At 31.6% G+C, this 24,473-nt stretch overlaps 1 protein-coding gene and 1 pseudogene across 3 annotated transcripts in view; both read right to left on the bottom strand.

Annotated features, from left to right (window-relative positions):
• LOC145285982 (adenylate kinase isoenzyme 5-like) overlaps positions 1–24,473 on the bottom strand; it is a 138,933-nt gene that overhangs the window by 81,031 nt on the left and 33,429 nt on the right. For 2 of the 3 annotated variants that reach the window (XR_013869087.1, XM_080134571.1), the window contains exon 1: positions 9,501–9,573. Coding sequence is in view for 2 of the 3 variants with exons in the window: in XM_080134571.1 (XP_079990697.1) it covers positions 9,501–9,558 (58 nt within the window). In the remaining variant the exon portion in view is untranslated. Of the gene's footprint in view, positions 1–9,500; positions 9,574–15,776; positions 15,790–24,473 lie in introns of those variants that run through there. The other variant, XM_080134572.1, reaches the window with a different exon arrangement.
• Positions 19,481–19,599, bottom strand: LOC145286831 (5S ribosomal RNA; annotated as a pseudogene).

The raw sequence follows: 24,473 nt of genomic DNA, 5'->3' as shown, positions 1-24,473 counted from the left end.
TCACACATGTTCCCAACCCATTTCTGCAGACAAAGAATTCTTACTAACCTATTTTTCGACCTAACTTATTTTTCAATATGTTTTTAATTTGCTATTGTTCATTATTTTCTAGATTACCTCATTTTAATTCAGTTTTCATAAAAAGAATTTAACAATCAAAATTACTTTTACTACAACACATCTAAACTATTTTATGTGAACTGAACAATGCTAAATTCCATTTCTGAATCTATTTCTGAAATTTGCTTACAAGGTTCGAATCTCGGTCTATCCTAATCACATTTTTACTTATCTAATGTTTTTCTTACTTACAAGAAAAAGGCTCCTTTCTTGTAACATCGAGAATCTGCACAGAATTTTGAATGGAAGTCTTTATTTAATCCACGAGGGTAACATGCTCTCGGGTAGAAAATTTTAAGTTATTCACAAGTGTATTCTTAGTATTGCCCACACTGAAGATTGAACTTTCAACCTACATAGAGTGTCACATAGAATTGAATCTTTACTTAAGACTTTATCCATTATGCCATGGATCCTTGAGGTTCGAAATTTCAAGCAGATTCCTGAGTTCAATAGAAATATTCCTGAGTTTAGCAAGATACACTTGAAGAAGGTTGGAAATTACATTGGCTGAAAATTTGTGAGAATAACACTCAAGATTAGAAAAATAGTCTCAAAAATTCAGAAACATAACCACTATCTGTGTGTGTGTGTGTGTGTGTGTGTGTGTGTATGTGTGTATGTGTGTGTGTGTGTGTGTGTGTGCATACAGACACACACACACATATATATATGCACATACAAACACACACACACACACACACATATATATGCACACATACATACACACAGGTAATGGTTATGGTTCTGAATTTTTTAGATATATATATAAAAAGTAAATTGAAAAAATTGTTTTTTTTTTAGAAATAAAGGGCTAACCTATCTGGATAGATGAAGCTCTACCCGATTAAGAGAAGCAATTATAAGAAAAGATAGGGAGATAATAATTAAAGTTAGATTAGAACTTTATTACATTATCATGTCAATGAGAGTAGGGGTGATTACAATGAGTGAAGGAAGAATAAGGGGAGAACTCTCTTCAGGCCATTGCATTTCAAAGCAAATGCTTCTCATTAGAAGAAGAGAAAAAAAATCAGCATTATACAAGAATAAGGGTAAGGAAAACAACACCGATTTTAAATAAATTTAAGGTTAGAAATGGGAAAGTTCTAGAGAAGTAATGAAAGGGGAGGGGAATGGGAGCATACAAGTAATTCCAAAGGCGAAGGAGAAGGGGGATTAAGTACCAGGAGTATTTTATACGAGGAAAACGTATAAATTATAGATAGGGAAATTAAGGAAAAGAAAATGAAACATAGGAGATAAGGGCAAAGAGTAGAGACATAGTGAGCAGAAGAAATGGGGTACAGAATGAAAGGGAAGTAGAAAATAAAATAATATCATAAAGATGAGAAAATAAATAAAAACACATCGAAAATGGAGATACGCTTTCGGAATTACTTATACGATTCCACTCCCCCTTTAAACTTAAAATTAAAATGCATCACAGAAAAATATTTTTTATTATACAAATATTTTGTTTATTCCAAAAATTTATTGTTGTCATTTATAATTTAAATACACTTTCAGGCATATATCTATTCATTAAATTAGCTTGTATTTTGACAATAAGCGTTGAATGTTGTTTTCCAAGTAGTCTATTGTGTCTGATTTATCAGGGTAGACATGGTACTTTACATATTCCTAAACAAAATAATCTAATGGGGTTGAATCGCACGAACGAAGTGGCCAGTTGATAGGTTCATTTCATGAAATTATTTATTCATCAAATGTTTTTGTCAGTAAATTGATCATGTCCCATGCTGTGTGGCATGTGGTTCAGTATATATATATATATATATATATATATATATATATATATATATATATATATATATATATATAATTTACTATCTCGGTTATATTAAACAGTAAGTCCATATTTACTGATTTATAATAAATAGATATGTAAAGATTTATAAAATCAACAAGACTTTTGTTCGTTCGGTTGTTTTTGTTTATACGTCACGCCACGTCAATTATCATCGGTATTCTACATTACTACAGCCTTTTTATACTCTTGCATACACACGTACACAAACATGTATATACATATATACATTAACATAGATTTTGTTACGTGTCTGTACATGATACAAATTGAAATGTTAATTAGTTTTACTGTGAACTCGACAAAGCAAAGTTTAGCAAATATCAACATAAATCATTTATTATGGAAGAAAAGGTTACCAGGCCAGTCTAAAAGGTTGTTATTCTTCTTCATGCTCTCTGATTTTCTGGACTCTTTCCCGACATGTTTAGTAAACATATGCATGGTGATTGGAAGATAACTACCTATTATTGTGGTCATAGTTCAATTCATAATTCAACTGTTAATGCTATTAACCATTATCGTTTTTCTTTCCTATATACTTTAATCGTACTAAATATATACTAAGTTCTGGGATTAAATTATGTTTAAAGAAAAACCTTCCCCTTTAACTGTTCTAGTTAGTCGTAATTTGCAATTAACTCACCAAGCGAATTATCTCAACTTTTTATCTATCACTTTGACCATCCATCGATAGCCTTGAGCCCCTGGAGGGGCATAGGCCATCTACAACTTTCTGTAGATGTTTTTGTAGCAAGGGGTTCTTTTTTCGGGTTGAGGGTGCTGGGCCCATTGCCCAACCTTCCCAGAAGGTACATACAGTGCCTAGCCTTCCCAAATGGTCACCCATCTGGTACTGGCCAGGCTCAACGTTGCTTAACTTCGGTGATCTGGCGAGAACTGGTGTGTCAACGTGATTGTGCTATACTATCACTTTGAACCTCTCTCAATATATGTTGTGTGATCCCTTGCTTTTTTCTTCTGTCACTATATCTCTGTTTTTTCTCTTTCTCTTTGTATTTAGTAATAATAAAAGATGACGTTTTTAAATTTTTGAGATGAGGATTGTTTATTCGTATTATTTGGATTCATCGGACTACTGGTCTCATCTTGAATGTGATTTTCACAACGTTTCGGTTGATGTAACCTCCAACTTTCTTCAGGTATATTTTGTCAAACTCGGGAATGTTTTTGCAAACTCGAGAATTTGGATGAAATTTAGAATGGAACTCTTTATTTACTTAACAGGGGTAGCATGCTCTTGTTCCGTCAGCCATGAATGGATAGAGGTAATTCACCTGAAGATACACCTGAAGAAGGTCGGAGGTTACATCGACTAAAACGTTGTGAAAATCACACTCAAGATGAGAAGAGTAGTCCGATGAATCCAAATAATACTAAAAAGAGATGTTCAGCCATCGCTTGTGAAGATGATAATGATCATGTAGTTGTTTTGCAGGTGAATCATCAGTCAAATCCAAGTCCTGAAGTATCTCCCACATGTAAGACATTTGTAGGATGATTCTGTAGCAGAGGTGCTGACTACTCTTTCTTTTTGAATAGTATGTTTCTTCAACACGTGCAGATTCAGCAATCATGGCCCCTTTGTGGCTTGCAGCATGTCAGGAACATCTGTTTTGAACTAGCCTTTCGCACGAGTTGGAATAGAAACAAACTATTTGAGGGATATCATCAAACTGTCACTGAACCATTTCCACTGTCATCCTATGGTTCTTTTTTTTTACCTTTGACTAGCTCATTGTAAAGGATCTGTTTTGGGAGTCATGAATATGGCATGCGGTTTATATGACCCACTTAGCGAACCTGACACTATTGCAGTAACCAACAATAAAGAAAACAATGCATTTGCTTTGTTTTTGCATAGATACGAAATTGAGCAGTCATATAAATCAATGTTATCTATATATTTATATGATAGCATGTGTGTTATTTTGTGTGTTACACTTCCTTTTTTTCTTTTGTCTGTCGTTTAGTTATTATGACCTTCCATTTGTTGTAAAAAATAATTTTACCAAGAATTCTTCATAAGTCTTGGTTTCGGTTTCGATCATAGCTAAAGGAAGTCAAGTTATATATATATACATACAAATATTTTTTTGTTCTTCATAAGTTTCGGTTTCTGTTTCAATACAAGCTGATGCACTCAAGTCATATGGATATTTTTTTTTTAATTTTAAATCACGACTTTAATATATAAGAAAATTGACTCTATAATAATATATATGAAATCTGCATGAATTAAAATATCTTATTTCAGCGTATTTTACAACTGGGCTACGTTGGGCGTCTCTACTATCTTAAATAAATACTTTTGTAGTTTTAACAAAAGGGCTACAATAATATCAGGGCATCTCCATTTAATTGGAACATCCACAGAATGACAACATCAATATGTTATATATGAAAGAGTCCACTGTGAAATTTCCACAGGTCCCGCTAGTACAACATAATGCTATAACTTGGTTTTATGTTGTTGCTTTTTTTAAATATTAGTAAATAAGGAACCATTCTGAGTAAAAATCTATCTATGCATGTAATCGGAAGAAAAACATAGTTGAAATGTGTAAACATGTTACAAGAATGGATTTGAACGTTTATTAAATTGAGTCTCAACAACCAGGTATATTACTCTAAGTTAAACTGGAATGAAAGGAAATTTTGTAAATAAATTATTTTTATAGGTTCACACAAGACTTTACTTCGTTTCAGTACTCATAGTTTCCAATCTAAGTTTTTGTATGCCTGACGCTACCATTTTCTGTTTTTGATGAAAAAATATTAAAAACGTCTTTTTTCCTTATTAATATGTATTTTCCCCACTCTCTATCAACTTTAGGTTCCTAAACTTTAACGTAGCTTCCATGAACAAAGCTTCTTTCCTAGAACAACCAACCTGTAAAACTCTGTTCCGCTGGTCTGCTTTCCAGCTGACTACAATATTGAGGTCTTCAAGTCCAATGTAAACAAGTTCTTGTTGAACGGTCCTCTTAAATAATATAATTATACCAAATTTCCATAACTAACGATTACTACGCTATTGTCCCAATGACTACCCTACACACATATCTTCGAATAGCCTCTGGGCCTTGATAAATGGTATCCCCCCCCCCTTTGTAAAAAAGAAATATATATTGATTTCAATTCTAAAACATTCCTCATTTAATAATATCTATAAAAAAGTTATAAAACTATTTTTATCGCTTATACAATTTTTTTTATTACTCTACGTTGTCTGGCGTCACTTTATATATAATTACCCGAAATTGTAACTTTGTTCCATGCAGCATAAGTTCAGTCTATTTTCTTCTTTCACTAAATCCTTTATCTAAAATTACTTTATCCTCAATTCATATTAAATGTCGGTGTAGTTCTTGGCTATACCCTAAGATACTGTCATCGTTTCAAGATGACGTCTGCCAAAGCCACACCACACTACATACAAATTGGTAAAATTTCACAAAAATCGGATGTAGAATTACCTACCTTTCTCAATACATTTACATACGCTTTCACCAAGGGGTGTTCAGACATGTAACTAAAGGGGAGATAATTCAGGCTTCGAAATATTCTCATTGGTTGAAAATACTTTGAATTTACACCTTTATGTTAAAACTTGCTAGCTTTTGAAAGTGATGAAGAGAGCTATCAAAATGAACCAAAGAAAGAAAGAGGGTAGCTAATGTGGGCCATTTGCATTTTAGCATTTGTCGGAATCAGAAGCGATTCCGCTATGGATATTAGACATCAATTTATTACTATTCTCCAAATTTCAATTTCTTTTGAGTATTTAAAAAGGCTTTTAGATGGCATAATATGAACACAGCCTCTCGGTTGAAAATTCAATTATTTCAGATTTCGATTAAATTTGATCTATGAACATTAGGCACCAATAAAGCAAGAGTTTCTCAGTTTCAATTTATTATTACGGTCCTATATCTTAATTCTTAAATAAAAAAAAATATATTCAAAATCTTATAATGATTTTGATAGAAAATTGGTTTGGTTTGGTTGTTTCGTTTTATGGCATATCAACCCTTTTCTGTTTATTTAATGCCGAATGCAGTAATTTTTTGAAAAAAAGTTTTTATGCTTCAAATTGTTTACATCTTTAAATATTTGTTCGTGATGTTTGATTCTGTCGTTTTGTAGAGGAACATTGTTTTCTTTGTTTTTGACTTTGTAGAACATGAAAACATGAACAGGAAAAGAAAAAAAAAACATCAATGTTTGGTACATGTTAGGCCGTAAGCCAGTATGTTCAGACGGATGAAAATTGGAATAAGGATTCCAGACATAAGATTTAGCATTATTATATCTTGATAAGTGAAGCATATAAGCAGTGCAACGTGCTTCTGCTTGAATATTAATTTTAGATGTTTTGGAACGGATATTCAGCTGGTTTATTTACAAATATATCTCTACAAAACAAGCTAATCTACAAACCGTTTGCATACCACTGCAGTTGTCACGTAAAAAGGGTTGATGTGCCGTAACACCTACCAACCAACCTTTGACGAATTCTGATGCTCTAAACTGGTTACGCCACTGGTTGTTTAGGAAGAAAGAATTAAATAAAAATAAAAAAGCCACCAGGTGGTGGATTGAAGCCCAAAGTCTGATGGTGGGTAAGCAGTGTCAGGTTACGCTCCTCTTCAATATCAATTAGCAAGGGCTTTTATAGTAAAAGCTGAAGTGAAGGCTACGTTCAAGATAAAGTGGATGGCTCTATTTTACATCATTTAGTTTCGAAGAACTTAAAAGAAAAGGAAGAATTTATATTTCAACAATGTTGTAGAACATTCTTGAAAAAAAAAAAGCTGAAGAGATGTGTGCATAGAGGAAGAGGGATAGGGAGGACAGAGGGATACGGAAACTAGAATAGATAGAGGAAAAGGGGGAGGAAGAGGGGGAGGAAGAGGGAGAGAGTAAGGAGGCTAGGAAAAATGTAAAAGAAGAGAAAAAGAAAGAGGGAGGGGAAACCAAACAGATACTTTCAGTAGAGAAAGAAGAATATGGAAAGGAAGAGAGTGAAGAAGAATAAGAAAGAGAGGAAGAAGAAGGGGGAGAGAAAACGAGAGAGAAAGAGGGAAACTAGAACAGAAAGCTTCAGTAGATGGCAAAAAGAGGAACAGAGGGTAAAAGAAGAAGAAGAAGAAGAAGAAGAAGAAGAAGAAGAAGAAGAAGAGCAACAATAACAAGAAGGAGTAGAAGAGGAGAGTTTCAGAAGAGAGAGGCAGGATAAGGAAGATGGGTAGGTAGAGAGAGAGAGGGGGGACAAAAAGGATGAAGATGAAGAGGAAAACCATGACATATCGTTTCAATATTAAGAAGAGAAAGAATCTCGAGGAAAAAAGCAACAACCAAAAAAGTTGATTTTAAGCTCCTTTTCTATCATCTCAGGAAGGCAGGCTCTCTCAAAGTTGGTTCTGTGATTAATTTTAGATGGTGTTGGTCACATTCAGTCTCAAGATACAATAAATAACCCCTAAAAGTTGTCTGTATATTCTTTTCGAATCTGATGATCTGTTTCTAAATTTTTGAGATGAGGATTGATAATTTAAATTATTTGGATTATTCAGACTACTGTTCTAATCTTAAGTGTTATTCTCATAACGTTTCGTCCAATGTAACTTCAACCTTCTTCGGGTGTATCTTAGTGAACTTGGAAATCTTTCTGTGAAACTCAAAAATCTGCATGAAATTTCGAACAAAACTCTTTATTTAATCCATGTAGCATCCTATTCTTTAATCAGCCATGACTGAGTAGAAGTAATTCACAGTTGTATTCTTAGTATCGCCCACACTCAGTGAACGAGAGTATGCTCCACCTGTGGATTGAATTATGGGTTTCCTTTCGAAATTCTATACAGATTCACGAGTTCGATAGAAAGATTTCTGAGTTTGAAACAGTACAACTGAAGAAGGTAAAAGGTTATAATGGCCAGAATATTGTGAGGATAACACTCAAGATGATACCAGTAGTTCGAATAATCCAAACAATACAAACTTGATAATCTGGTATAAATATTTTGTGTCTGAATTGTTTTAAAAATAATTTGCACAATATCATGTTTTGGAGTCTTTGAGATTAGGGTTGGTAATTTGGATTATTGGGACTACTGCTTTCATTATGGTTGTTCTTTTAACGTTTCGTCCCTCTTTTCAGCCATCTTCAGGTGTATCTTTTCGAATTTGGAAATCTTCTGGACTTTAGCAATTTTAATTTCAAACTAGTGTCCCTTTTTAAAGAGTTGAATTTTTCCCCACATTAAAAACCGATTTAGTGTCTAACTTTGCCCTTCTGGAGAGGCTAATAAATAACAACTTACAAAGAAAACTAAACCTTCTCTGCTAAAAATTGACTTATTTTATTTATCTCTTCACGAGGCTAAACACAAACATGAAGTCAGTGCATTAGGATTAGCATACGCTGGTCTACAAAAATTGCCTGAGCAGTTCGTTGGCATTTTCTGATAGGGGCACCTAAAGTGATTAGTGGTAAACAGACTCATTTTCAAAAAGCCTGGGCTGAACTGGCCCATACTTCAGCCTGTCAGCAACAAAATCACCATCAAACTAATTGGCGAGAACATATCTCTAATTGGTACAAACAGAAATTTCTCAAAATTTATTTGTATGATTTTAAAAAGAGAAAAAAGAGGATGCTTTATTGATACTTTTTGAAGAAGAAAATTCAATGCGTCACTGTGAATGAAAAACTATCTCTCAAACTCCTTTGTTTATGGTTTCTTAGTTACATAACAACAATAACAAACACTTTACTAAACATATCTGATTTAGGAATTTTTGCAATGAGGATTGATATTATCCCTATAATTGATTTTATTAGGATTATTAAAACAACTATTCTCATCTTGGTTTTTTATTTTCACAAGGTTTCAGCTGATGTAACCTCCGGCCTTCTTCAAATATATCTTTTTGTGACTTGGAAATCTTTATGTCAAACTCAGAAATCTGAACGGAATTTCAAATTGTATTCTTTATTTGATCCACAGGGGTAAATTGTTCTCATTGTATCAGCCATGATAGGATAGAAGTATTAACTTGTAGTAAGGAGTAGACCTTCAACTCTAAAGCCATTGTGCGAAGATTAATAGTTTTGATCAGCAATCAGTTCTATGTTACAGTTTTACAGAATTTTATACACATAATTATCGTATTGATGTGCGAATTCAGGAATAAATTATATGATTTAGCAATGTAATTTAGTTAAAAAAAATTTAAATCAAAACAAGATATTAATCTTCATTGCAGGAATAATTTTCAAAAAAAAAAAAACTAAAGTGAATAAGATTTTTCAGTGTCAAGAACATGCTATAAGGATAAAAAAAAAAAAAGGAAATCGCTAGTCAGAATCAAATATTGATTTGTCCGATCTATTTTGTTGTTTATACTAAGCGAGATTACTTTTGATAATCCCAGAAAATGGATTGTCAAAAAAAAAAAAAAAGAAAGAAAAAAGTAAAAGAAAATGAAAAAATAATTAAGAAGTATTTTATTTACTTACTCTGATGAATAGCATGAGGATTTTTGTCGAGTGATTCTTTCTGACTGACACAACCCATGGTTTAGTATACCAGTTTCGCTTTTAATTATTATGTTGTGTTGTTACGGACCTTTCCTGTCTTACACCTGAAGAATTTGGGTGCAAGAAGAATCAGTTGGCAGACTTAACAAATTTAAGTCACATCATAACAACATTCTTTAGGTTGAATGTTTCACAGATGTAACACCTCAGCAGATCAGATGTAGAATATTAATGACGAGCTTTTATATAAAAATGAGTTTTCTTAGCTGAATATGCAATCTTATCTCTGTAGATCTTGTTTGTTTATTTGCCGCCTTGAACACTGGATAGTGTCATAAGAGATTGTGACCTCACAAAAGGATATCATAAATGACGTTGTCACCAGAAGATGACGTCATTCATTAAAAGCCGGGGATCAGCATGCACAGTGGATGATGTCACGAAATAATGACTTCTCCATTAAATGAAAAAGTAAGGAGGGAAGAGATCCTCTGTTTTATCGAGACAACCTATGACCCAAGGACATTGAGAAAATATTTTATGACGTCATAAATGTATGTCCTTATCATTTGATGATGTCATCCAGTAAAATAGAATGGGTGAAAAATATGGAAAAGTGATATTTTATGATGTCATGAATGATAAAGTAATAAAATATGATGTTATATCCATTAAAACGGAAAACATAGACGACCCATGACCTAGAAATAACTCTGTGTGTGTGTGTGTATGTGTGTGTGTGTGTGTGTGTCCAATCTTATTATAAATTTATTTCGACTGAGTGTGGGCCTCATCAGACCAGACAAACTAGTCAGATCTGTATCTAATTTAAGTGATTAACTTAGAGCATTAGTATTATTTGAAGAGAGGGAGGAAAAGAGAGGTGAAATAAAGAGGGGAACAATTTGGTAGAGAGAGAATACCCGATTAAAGACGGCAAGCCATTCAGGTGGTAGGAGGAGGAGTTGACAAAAAGGGTGACGTTTTCAAATTGCCATTTTTGGTAAATTTGCTTTTCTTCACTTCATTAAGGACTTTACTTTCAACATTGCCTGACGAGGTCTTTAGTTATTCATAACTAATTGACTGAAACATTGTCGTGATCGTATAGCGATGTTAAAACGTTTATTCAAATATGGATTTTTAAAAAAAGTATATATATATATGTATATAGTCTCGGAAGTGTTTTTAACCTTGAAAACTACATAATTTTTTTTAAATCTATTTTTTTAGTTTTTTTTTAACTCACAATAGTCATAAGCTTTAAGGGATCGTCAGTTGTTTACCATGAAACACTGTTTTGGGGGTAAATAAAAAAAAAACAGTATATTAAAACATGGCTTCCTAGCAGTGTTGATCAAGCACCACCTCCCTGAAACAAACGAACAAAGCATGTTCCAGATATTGGATCCATATATATATATATATATATATATATATATATATATATATATATATATATATATATATATATATATATATATATATAGTACGGAAATATATTTATGGCAAATAAGCTACACAGAAACGTTTACATTTCATTCCCAGGAGAAATTATCAAAATAATTACTCTACTAAGCTCTACTCACATATAGAGCATGTATAAGTAAATAGTGAAAAAATATATGCGTATTATAATATGCAAATGTAAATCCTCCATTGTCAGTGTTTGTATGAATATTTGTTTTTATATTTCAAACTTTCCAGATTGAGATGTTTTCATTCTTTCTTGTTAAAATGTTTTTGACCCATAATGAGGGTACGACTACAAGAGTGTGGACGATCTTATTTATAACTATGGGTTAGGACAATCAACCAATGAGAAACCTCTGACCTCGTTATAAAAATATCGAATTTTGGATGCAAGTCAGTTCACTGTCAGTTTCCGTTTTGACATGACTGAACAACTGCTGATCCAGACTACATTGATTCTTTGCCAATATAATGCCGCCATCATTGTTCTAAAGAATTATTCAACACTCAAGATCATGAGTGCCTTGATTCTTCACTAATTTGATTTACTACTGCCATCTTTATTCAATATAATGGCTCAACACTTAACATTTCTTATTAACTTCTTTTAACTTCACTGACCAAGACCTTATCTAATACAAATATTAATGACAATATTAGTGCAAACACTGGTGAAACATAATCTTTTCTGTCATTTATGACAAAAGTTGTATATTAATCATATAATAATCTGTTACTTGAGTTGAAACCTAAACTATTAATATAATATGACTTACACATAGGATTTTATGTAATTTATAGAAATTATATGCCAAGTGGATAGATTGGTTTTCATTTTAATCAGTCAGTTACAAATGTTTAATATCCAGACCGGATATACAAGAAATGTTATCCAGTAGGTATAAAATGTACTTCACACAGACACACACCTGGCCGGAATAAATAAAACATGGTTGATGACTATAAGAAACAAAATATGATCGATTGTTAGAAATAAAATAATTGTTAATTGATTCAAAACCACCTGCAAAGTTTATGTTATCCAAAAAGGTTAACTGCAAATAAAATTTCCTTGTCACTAAACAAACCCCCTAGAATCGTGGCTACATTGACAGTAAAGGCAAAATACCAGACTGAGCGTATGTGTCATAAATTATTATCTAAACTAAACCAAAATTGAGATCGATAGTTGATTGTCAATTCCTGTGCATGGTCTTTCTTGACAAACTCCTACTTGTTCACCGCCGCCGATTAGAAAAATATTTTACAGGTTCAATCTTGCCTAGCTGCATATTGGCAAAGTGCCTGAAAACCTTATTGTTATAATTTGGTTACCTTGAACCTACCATATATCCCAGCTAGTTATATGTATGCATGTATATAAGTATGCAGCATTTATAATCATCATATATGTATGTTTGTATGTATTTATGCAACACATAACTTAATAATTCCCGGACTTTATATATAATGTCATTTGAAAAATCCATATGATTTTATAAAATACTAACTTTCAGTTGGTACATATCAAAATTTGATGATCAGTTTACAAATTACAGTTATTTAAATAAACTTACAATTGCAATTTTTAAAAAAATATGGATGTATTTAAAGGAAGAAATTGCCAAAAATCGGGCATAAATGAAGAAGAAAAACGGACTCTTTTACCAAGACACGGGCCACAAGTCGATAGCAAAACTACATGAATTGCACTTCAAACTGTTTTCACACTCACCCTATTCTCCAGATCTGCCGCCAAGTGGCTACTGGCTATTTACAAATCTCGAAAGAATACTCCAAGGGAAAAGATTTGGTTCAAATGAAAAAGTGATATTAGAAAAGGAAGCATATTCTGAAGCTAAAGAAAATAAAATAAAAACAAAGCAAAAAAAAAACCTAAAAAAACAAAAAAAAACGGAATTTTTAATTTTGAAAATCTTAAAGACTCTAACCGTCTCTTTAAGTGCAATTCTTTGTATCTCTTTTGCAGTTGATTCACCGGGTATATTTGCCAGGTAGTTCAAATAATTTTTTCCTCGTGAGTCCAGTTGCTCCTATAATTACTGGAATGATGAAGATTTTTCTAAAATTCCAGTTTCTTTATTTATATAATAAAATGTTAGCATCCAGATGATGACAAAATATGCATAAAGAGTCCCACTATTTTTCTATCTAATTTATATGTGTTTACTACGTTAATTAGCTTTCCATAATTTACATATATGCTTGTGCACGAATACATTAAATTAGTTAGCTGAAAAGAGAGAGTCACTTAGAGAAAGACATTAAAAATATCTAAATTTAGAATCAGTTTGAAAATTTAATTTTCAACAACTAATCAAAATCACGGAAAGTAATTCGTTTGATTTGTCTTTCAATAAATTGCACGATTTGACCTTGAAAACGCAATTGGTGGATGCCAGTTTAATCCACTTCTAATAATTTAATATAATATCTGCACATTCAATGCAAAACAATTTAATCAGCATAGTGAAGGCTGATTTTTCACTAATATAACATGAAAGAAAAAAAGATAATTACGCATTTATGAATATGATTAGTTAATCTATAGAATTAAGTCGGTCAGATTTTCCATCTGAAATTTGAATGCCAATACATCTAACAAATCGATATTTTATTCGGACTAGCCAAAGTTTTATTTTCTGCCTTCCATCATGTTTTGTTTTTTTGTTTTTTTTTTTCAGAAAATTAATGCATTCCAATTCAGTTCCTTTAAAAAGGGAAAAAGAAAATCCCTTTGTCTAGAATTGCCATTAAATTGAACACACATTGCGCCTTCTACTCTGAGAAATCCTTTAAAGTTTTTGGCTTTTCCTCATGCGTAAAATTTTTATATCCAATAATTGTATAAATAGATAAAAACAACATTATCTCAACACAATTAGCTTTAATTTTATAACAATTTTGTACAATGAATAATTTAATGACCTAGTGATAATATGATAATTAAATGTAACTTTAAAAAAACTATAAAAAACAGTATATATATATATATATATATATATATATATATATATATATATATTTCCCATTTTTCATTTTGGCGTCAAAAGGTTCTGGGTCGCCTGAGGAAGTCTCTTTGACTGAAACAGATGGCTATTTGTAGCGACCATATGTAACTGTTTACCTTCAAATAATATATATGTGTGTGTGTGTGTGTGTGTGTGTGTGTGTGTGTGTGTGTTTATTTTTGAAATATTGTTAATTTCAATGTATACCGTTTTCGTTTAACAGGTTAAACTGTTATTATAAAAAACTGAATTACCGTTAATTTCGAATAAAGCTCAATGTATCTATTTTATAGGTGCAGAGCGTATGTAGTACAAAACTTTGTTGAAATTCAATTTCTTTTCCCCAAACGAAAACACCAGGTTTATCATGTACAAAATTAACTTTTTGTCGGTAACATCGAATGGAAATAACACTGACGAGAAAAGGGAGATTTTTATGAACACGTAAAATCATAAAATTGCCATCCCATTAACGAAACGGCTGTATTGAAGAAATCCAAGATGAAATAAACAAAAGTTATAAAAAAGAAAAAAATGTAAGTCTTTGAATTTCAACAAAGTTTTGTACTATATATATATATATATATATATATATATATATATATATATATATATATATATATATATAAACAATGTTTGAATCTTTACTCACTTTTACTTTACCAGAAAAGTAGTCATTACAGACAAAGCTAGTCTGGGTTTGAAACTCATGCTAAAAAATAGAGTATAAGACAGAACGTTTGCTCAACTTATAGCTTGTTACAGTAAGAAACAAAATTTCGTTTTTTAATTTACGACTCATTTAAGTACTCCTTTTTTAGTTATATTTATCACATTTTCCGTTAACGTTTGTCTGATCACTACCGAACATGATGTAAAAAATGCCAATAAAGGGCAAATCTGCCGAGAAATAGTGAGAGGAGTAAAATAGGGAAGGGAAATATATTAAACATAAAATTCTCATAATCTGAAAGCTGTGAGTTCAAGCCCTGTACAAAGCACTATAGTTTGATTTTCTATTCAATTACGACATTATAAAACATAAATTTCATTGAACAATAGTCTAGAAGAAACAAGTGACATTAATGTATTCTATTGTTTCAATGTAAACAAATATTATTGTGATATAAACATGTTGCCGGTGTTTCCAATGTTCCATTGATTTGTTCGAGAACTGTAAAAATTCTCTGTGTGATTTTATTTTAGGGAACGCATAGTGTCTTAGTAAATAATGAGTTATTATTTGCTGATCGGTTTTAAAATTGATAATGTAATTTTTAATGGGACGTGTACCACCATCAACATCATTAGTTTAATGCCTGTTTTACATGCTAACTTGTGTTGGACGGCTTTTAGAAAGTGACTTCAAAATAACCCTATATCTGGCCAGGTATTTATTTATCACTCTTTCTCGCAAATTTATCCTTATAGCTTCCTTTCATGTTTTCCGTGGTTCTTCTGCTGTTAACTGATTGCTACCTCAACTGCTCTACATCTACTAAACCAAGAACTCTCGTCCATTCTTTCAATGTGATCAAACTAACACTATACTCTCCAGATTTAATCTTCCTCTGACGTCATCAGACCTAAGCCTGTCTTAACGAATAATTATGTTCCTATCAGTTTTAACAATCAATTCAGCTGTTATATATTCAAAAGTAACATTGAATTTAATTTTTTTTTTTTTTTTTTTTTTTTTTTTAGATTTGATAAAGCTGGAAACAGTTTAAAACAAGGGAAGACAACTTACCATTTGCAACATCCTATAAAAGAAAGAAAAAAATAAATTAGTTAAATAAAAACATGGAAATAAAATAAACAATAACAATTAAAACAATTTTTAAAAAATAATTGTCAATATATAAAAATGATTTTAGTTTGGTACTTGACGCCATCTTGCTAAATATTCAACATTATAAGATAAGTATTGAATGTAAATGGAATAATCAAAGGAAAAGAGTACCACTCTTACCTACATCTTGGTGTAGTAGTCGATAAAAAAAGGAGAGTTTGGGTCGCTTTCAAATCTGGTGGATCTACTTTATAATACATATTGTGGTATTTATGCAGAATACAGACCATGCTGAAATATTAGCGTTATTATTTAGAAAGCTATTCTTAACATATGGAGGAGAAGACATTTTTTAACTTTTCTGTACTTTCATCTAACGATTTAATTAAAAAAAGATACCATAAAAATTAAATTTAACTTGAAATTCCTATCTAAAATAGAGCACGGTCCATATTTTGCATAAGTGCTTGCTTGTATTGTAAACGATTCATTGGGTACCGTTAATTGAAGACAAGTTACTATTTTAATCATGAATTACATGCTTCCAAACAGTATTAAAGCATAATGAATAATTAAACAAAATGGATCAGATAGGATTTGGCTACAATCTATCAATATAAATAAAAACAAAAGCAGCAAAACTAGAATTTAAGAAAATTTCAACGTGAATAGAATTGGGAAAGTGTTGAGGATAATCCCATGTAGATTGGATTGGCCTAAGAGATGACAAGTATTAAGAAGAAATCAAGGCGATTACCATAACAAGCCTGAGGGCACTGCAATTAGGGTTCATGACATATCATAGTGAAAATGGGAGTGATGAAGTGGACCCTAACAGGGTCCTATGGTAGATTCGTAAATAGAGATAAGAGACAACCGAATATAAAAACGATACTAGCTATATAAGCTACTTACTTTCTTTCTCCATTCTTTCGACTTACTCTTTTCTCTTCTTTCCTTTTCACTTCTTTCTCCTGCTGTACAGAGTGGAAATGAGATGCACTGAAATTAATTGCTTTTTTCAACGTCTGCACAAACGCAGAAATAAAAAAGCATTATTTCACATAAAGGTGTAAATTCTAGATTTTTCAACCAATGGCAGGGATTTCCGCTCAGTGAAATGGATTTTTTTTTTTTGGCAAACTCATGTGAATTAACTTTTTCTAATATAGGCAATCATACGACAACTAAAAAGTAAAGTTATTCTGGCTGACACACCTACATACCTCCTCTGTGAAAAGAACAACAACAATAACAAAAACCAGTGCCCAAAAGGTCATGAATGCACTCCAAGAAAAACAACTTGGGTCAAACTAAAAAATCCCTTAAGTACTACTGCTCTCTCTACAATTACAGCCAAACCGAAAAAGTAAACACAAACCCACTCGCTCAAATGCTTGCATCTTTTTCCTCACTGCAAACATTCTACAAACATTCTACAAACATTCTACAAACATTTTGCAAACATTCTACAAACATTCTGCAAACATTCTGCAAACATTCTACAAACATTCTGCAAACATTTTGTAAACATTCTACAAACATTCTACAAACATTCTACAAACATTCTGCAAACATTCTACAAACATTCTACAAACATTCTACAAACATTCTGCAAACATTCTACAAACATTCTACAAACATTTTGCAAACATTCTACAAACATTCTACAATAAAAACAAAACAACCAAACTAAGCATCATGAATAAATATTCAAAGATATAAAGAACTTGAAACATAACTTTTTAGGTTAAAGTAGTTTGCTTGAAACCTTGTTTAATGTGTATACAAGAAGAAATTTAAGTTTATAGAAAGCAGAATTTTATTTTCAAAATCACTGGATTTGGCATTAAATAAACTCAGAAAAGGTTCATATGCCATATAGCAAAACAACCAAACTAACACCGATTAAATGGTGACCTGTCATCACCACCATCAACACCACCGCCACCATTACCACCAGCTTAGGCTTACGATATGAGTGTGCCAACTTCGAATCCAGCGTTTCCTAGCATCACTTTCACTATGGATGTTGACAACCTTTACGTGGCCATCCTTGTGAGTATCTGATTCTAGAGAAAACTGGAGAAACCGATGCCAACAATAGAATTGTGTTGTTCAAAAATTGTACGATGCTGATTCATACTAGTTTACAATGTGAAACTTGAACATATGGCAACAAGCATGGAATAAAATATACAAAATTTTATGATTTGAAAACAGTACTGCTTTGATGTAGCGGGTAATTTAAGACATCGCACTTGGACTAAATAATTCTTCATTCTGGCATTACGTATTGAAATATCCATAAATCCTGGGTTTAATTGTTTGAATCAGGAAAAGGTGAGTTTGAAAAGTCAGTTAATATATATATATATATATATATATATATATATATATATATATATATATATATATATATATATATATATATATATATATATATAAGAAATGAAAAGACAACATCCAAATCCAGTATTTTTTTTTTCTTTTTCTTTTTGCTCGTTATAACTTTTTGTCTCTTTTTCCCCTATTCACTGTACAGTTACAGGTTAAATAGTATTACTGCAATTGGTAATAGTCTCTTTCATTCATAAACGACTATACCAATCTTTTTACTGTTTTCCTTTCTTTATTACTTTTGACTGCTAATAGATAGATAGATAGATAGATAGATAGATAGAAATGAAAACAAATGATATAAGAGTCTGGAAAGCCAACAACATACAATGCGAGAGGGTGAGAGTGATAGATAGAAGAGATAGGTTACTTAATGAGATAATTGCAAATTGTAGCTAACTGAAACATTTAAAATGAGAGTGGTCCGAATGTTTTGTTATCCCTACAAAAATGTATAGGGTACTTTGAAAACCTTGCTACCTCTACTAAAAATAAAGGGGGTTCAAAAATTTTGTTATCCCTACCAAAAAGCACAGGGCGGTCTGAAAGTTTTGTTCCCTCTACCAAATAGTATAGGTTGGTCCTAATGTATTTTTACCCTTGTCTTCTGCCTACAGCCTTGGTCTTTTCCAGACTAAAGTCAATAGGCATCTCCTGTCTTTGCAATAATCAGCTTTTATTCTTGTTAGCTTCTTATATCAAGTGGCTTCATGTCTTGTTTTGATCGATTTTCATAAAAAAAAAAAAAACGTGTAGAGTAGTCGTAAAGTCTTGTCATCCTACCAAAACGTACAGGGGCGAGGTGGGGGGGGGGAGATATAACGTCTGTTACTTCTACCAAAAAATACAGAACGGTCTAAAAGTTTTATTACCGCTTTAAAAAAAGAATTGCAGGTCGGAAAGTTTTGTTGTCCCTACCAAGAAATACAAAGTGGTCTAAAAGTCTTGTTAACCCTACCAACAAGTAACAGCAATAGAAGAGCAAGTGCAGTTTCATAAAATACTGTTCAGATTATTGCGCCGCATCATTTTCTGTCATGGAAATGATGGTTTTCATACAGATCTTCACAATGCTGGACATTGTCAATGTGTGTGCAGTCAGCACCAACCCTATTCAGGGTTTAATCGGCTTCCTCTGAGGGAGGAAGTTTCATGGAATTATGAAATTCACAAGCGGTCCCCAGTCGCATGTATATCCCCGTTAGGGGAGATGACAACGTTAGGTTTTTGCAACTTTTTGCAGGGAGGTGTCGACGTCCTCCTACATACAGCACCTGGACTTCCCAAATTGGTCACCCATTTTAGTAATGACCAGGCTCAACGTTGCTTAACTTCGTTGATCTGATGGGAATCGGTGTGTCAACGTGATTATGTCGTATGACATACGGCATACGGCATACGACATTGTTGATGAAAGTGAATAAACTGAAACCATTACCAGTTCTTTTCTATTACTTGTTCTTCTTTTATTGTAATGTTTTAATTTTTTTTTTTTTTTCTAAATAAACTGAAACAAGAAAATGTGATTTGTATTATTGTAGTACTTGATCATATTTTTGCTAGCTTGGGAGGATGATCTCATGTCAAACAAACATATACTACATTGCTCCCTTAAAAGGAGGAGTTCATACTTGGGAAGATGGTACCATGATGAATGAACATATAATGTTCTACCTCGATCCCCCTAATAAAAGAAGGAGGTAATGCCTAGGTGGATGGTCTCATGATAAAAGATACTACATTATCCCCTTCCTGAACAGAACACAGAAAGATGATACTGTAATTGTAATTTGAATTGAGCATTAAAAAATAATACAATTTTTGGCGCTTCCACACTATTAGGACGAAATTTCGGAAATCTTAATACTGAATTTCACATGAAAACAATGGTATCTGCGTATTCCTCGTATTTTTAAGATGATTATATCCAAAAATTACGAAAATCGATAAGGTAGAAAATTATTTATTAAAGAAAATAAAAAATAGAATTTGATTAAAACGATCATAAGACACAGGAGATTTCAAAAGGGAGGCAATTTTCCGTTTTGATTTAAACAAGATGGCGGCAATTTTTCACCTGCTGAAACGATTAAAGTTTTTTTTTTTTTAATAATTCAGTAATATTCAAGTAATTTTAACTGCATAATTTGGAAGCTACCATTGTAACTTATTAGAATTGAAAAAAAAAATCAGTTGAAACCATTGTTTTTTATCTGAAAACTCCATTTATCGACTACAAAATCTCATCCTAACTCTGTAGAAGCGCCCAATTTTTTTTAATCATTAGAAGCCAAGTCTCCATTAGTAATATGGGGTAAGAAAATTTTCAAATCACCCTTTCATCAAACAGTTTACAAATGAAGGTAGATATGCTGCTCAAGGTTGGTTGCAATGTTAGGTGTCACCCCATTTTTAGAGACACCCTATTTTGTTACACATAATAGCACTTAAACGTTTGCATACATGTTATGATAGGTTAACTAACCAAGGAGAAACAAATGTATGAGATGATACCTTGACTTGTATTTTTACAGTTGTCTCTCATTGGATCGAGCTGAAAGAGACACAAGATTTCATTGGCTGAAAGACAATCAAGCCATTTCTAAGGAATGTAACCCCAGAAGAAGAATATCACAGAATCAGTGGTTAAGTAGTTATTTATACTATGTTTGAGGTTTAGTGGTGCAAAGAAAAAAAAATAGTATTTTTTTCTTTCTGGGACTCTGGTAACGAGCTCTACCTACCAGGTATAGAAAAATGCTTATAACAATATATTTTATATGCTAAGATGAACACCTGTATGCTTTTGAGAACTGTGAATATACCATCTGCAATATATATATATATATATATATATATATATATATATATATATATATATATATATATAGAGAGAGAGAGAGAGAGAGAGAGAGAGAGAGAGAGAGAGAACGAGAGAGAGAGCGAGAGAGAGAATAAATGACAAAAAGTTATATTCCAAAATTCATGATGTTGACCATCTTATAATTTATTGCTCTGTAATTACATTGAGATTCTTAAATAAGGATTGATATATATTATAAGAAAATATATTTCTACAGAAATATATTTCTACATATATATATATATATATATATATATATATATATGGTCGCATAAGCCTGACGAATCCTATAGTGGATGAACGCCGAATATTCAGTGTAGCTTAATCGCCATATATATTTTATGAATTACTATATATATATATATATATATATATATATATATATATATATATATATATATATATATATATATATGTATATATATATATATATATGTATATATATATGTATATATATATATATGTATATATATATATATATATATATATATATATATATATATATATATATATATATATATTATAGACGGTCGAGTTTTGATCCCAGCTTGAAGTAGTTGCTTTTCTAGCTGCACTAAAGAGCTGTGATGCAGTGAAACAGTCTGTCTGTGAACGACTATATATATATATATATATATGATGAAAATAATGGAAATAGTATTCCGACAAAATAGAGAAATATTCCTCTCTCTCTCTCTCTCTCTCTCTCTCTCTCTATATATATATATATATATATATATAGTTCTCCACATACAGTACTGTTCCACTGTTTCATAGCTCATTAGTGTGGCTAGACAAGCAACTACCTCAAGCCAGGATCAAAACCCGATCGCCCAAACGACAGTCGGCACTTCTAATCGTTTCATTATACAGCTGCTGCTATGCGGGCAATGAATTAATAATGCATATGTATGTATATTTATATATGAGAAAAAAATTAAAAACTGTAAAAAATTTTACATTAATTCATTGTTCGACAGGATACTCAAAAAAGGTATATTGAAATTTCCTATATACGACATAATTGCATTGACACACCAGTTCTCCTCAGATCACCGAAGGTAAGCAACATTGAGCCTGGTTAGTACCAGATGGGTGACCATTTGGGAATTCTTGGCGCTGTATGTGCTCTCCGCTTATCTCAGCATTTCTTTCTAGTCGTCCTGTACATACACTGCACTTGCCACTGGTATTTAACAATATTTGACTCACGAGAGGTGTGGTTGGAGATTGCGCACCTCCTGCCACAAAAATTTTATGTACAGGCACCCCTTCGTGGGTATCCATAGTCTGTCAAAGAATGAAGGAGCCCTCCTCCTGAAATTTCCTTAATCGGCAGAGTTTCAAAGAAATACGTTTTTCTCATCAAAAGAAAGATATTAGCAAATGAATATTGAAGCAAAGCTATGAATTTGCTTGTACTGGCATTAATTGAAACAGCATTACATGAAAACAAGTTATAAATGCAAAAAAGATAACTTTGTATACAAAGGGTTTATAAAATGAGAAATTTTTTTTTAAGAAATCAGAGGATACATTAAAAGTAAAGGATTAAAAAAAAAACAGATGAAAAGATATGGAGGGAGCTAGCATTATCAATATGAAAAGACGATAGGAGATAATGTTCCCATAGGAAAAATCCGGAATTATGCTGCTGACATGCAGAATCAAATTAAAATCCAGGATGTGCATAGTAATTGAAAAGGAACACACACACACACACACACACACACACACACACACACACACACACACACACACACACACACACATATACAAATATATATATATATATATATATATATATATATATATATATATGCATGTGAATATCAAAATATACCTATGGAAAATAAGCTTGATGATTTCTTGCAGGAATGAAACATAGACGCTTCTGTGTAATAGAGGCGTCCATGTTATAGATATACTTGTTAAAGACATATTTTCATCCTACTACTAAACTCTACTGAATGAATACAAAATATATACATGCATAATATATGTCAATTAATAATATTACAAAAATATATACCTAAAATAGTAAATGCATATATATATATATATATATATATATATATATATATATATATTACCGTTTTGTCTGTTTAGTTACACATGTTTCTGTTACCGAATCGTATCTCATGCAACGTGTAACTAAACAGATGAAACGATATATATATATATATATATATATATATATATATATATATATATATATATATATATATATATATATATATATATATATATACTTGCTCTGCAATAGTATTGAGCACTTTCTTCAGGTTTTTACTAATTACGATTTTGCTGTATATATATATATATATATATATATATATATACTAGCAGGGGTGCCCGGCGTTGCTCGGGTGTTTGGAGGTGTATGCTGTGCAAAAAAAGCAAAAAAAACAAAAAAAATGGTTAATTTTTTTTAATTTGACCCCTATTATGACCCCTTAACATTTATTGTTTCGGGCTCAAATCACTTTATTAAGTTAGATCCAGGTTCAAGCAACCTATATCTAAAATTTCAAGTGTCTAGACCCAAAATTGTCGGAGGAGTTTGGTAGAGTTCGTAAAGGTACAAATCCTTGAAATTTGACCCCTTAACAGCCAAATTTCTGGCTGACACCCGTCACATCGATTTTCCCAAATCTCAGTACCCGGTATTTCAAATTTCGACTCTATAGACTAAAAATTGACAGAGTTATTGCGTAGGGAAATGTACACAGACAGACAGACACACAGACACACAGACACACAGACAGACAGACAGACAGACACGTTCACTTTTATAGATATATAGATAGATATGCATATATATATGTGTATATATATGTATATATATGTATATATATGTATATATATATATGTATATATATGTATATATATATATGTATATATATATATATGTATATTAGGCACCGCCAAAAATGGCCGCAAAATCAAGTTGTTGTTGTTTTTTAAAACGAAATTACATTTATTAAAATCCATTATTTCTGAGTAACTTTTTTTTTTCCAGAAAGATAAAACCCTGAATTTTATCATATAGAAAACAGAATAATGTAAAACTTTTTCTACTATTTTTAATTCAATTTTAAATGTTAAATTTTCCCAAAAAGTTAACAATTGACATTTTTTGTCTTGCACAAAAAACGTACTTAAATATTTAAAAAAAAGGGTTTTTGAAATAATTAATTAATTTATTTATTGTCTAACTAAGATTTAGGATGATTTTCTAAGAGAATATGCAAAAATATTATAATATAAGTACCTGAATTTCAAATAATTCCACTTATTCATATAGGTAACCAGATATTCGCGTTGACGTAGAGTTCAGATCGACTCTGTTTACGTTTTCGTCTGATAAAAAGCAAACTATGGAAGACCAA

Source organism: Euprymna scolopes, chromosome 10 (genome assembly GCF_053919585.1).
Source record: "Euprymna scolopes isolate OS-2025 chromosome 10, ASM5391958v1, whole genome shotgun sequence".
Classification (NCBI taxonomy): Eukaryota; Metazoa; Mollusca; class Cephalopoda; order Sepiida; family Sepiolidae; genus Euprymna; species Euprymna scolopes.
This window is presented reverse-complemented; position numbering and strand designations above follow the sequence as displayed.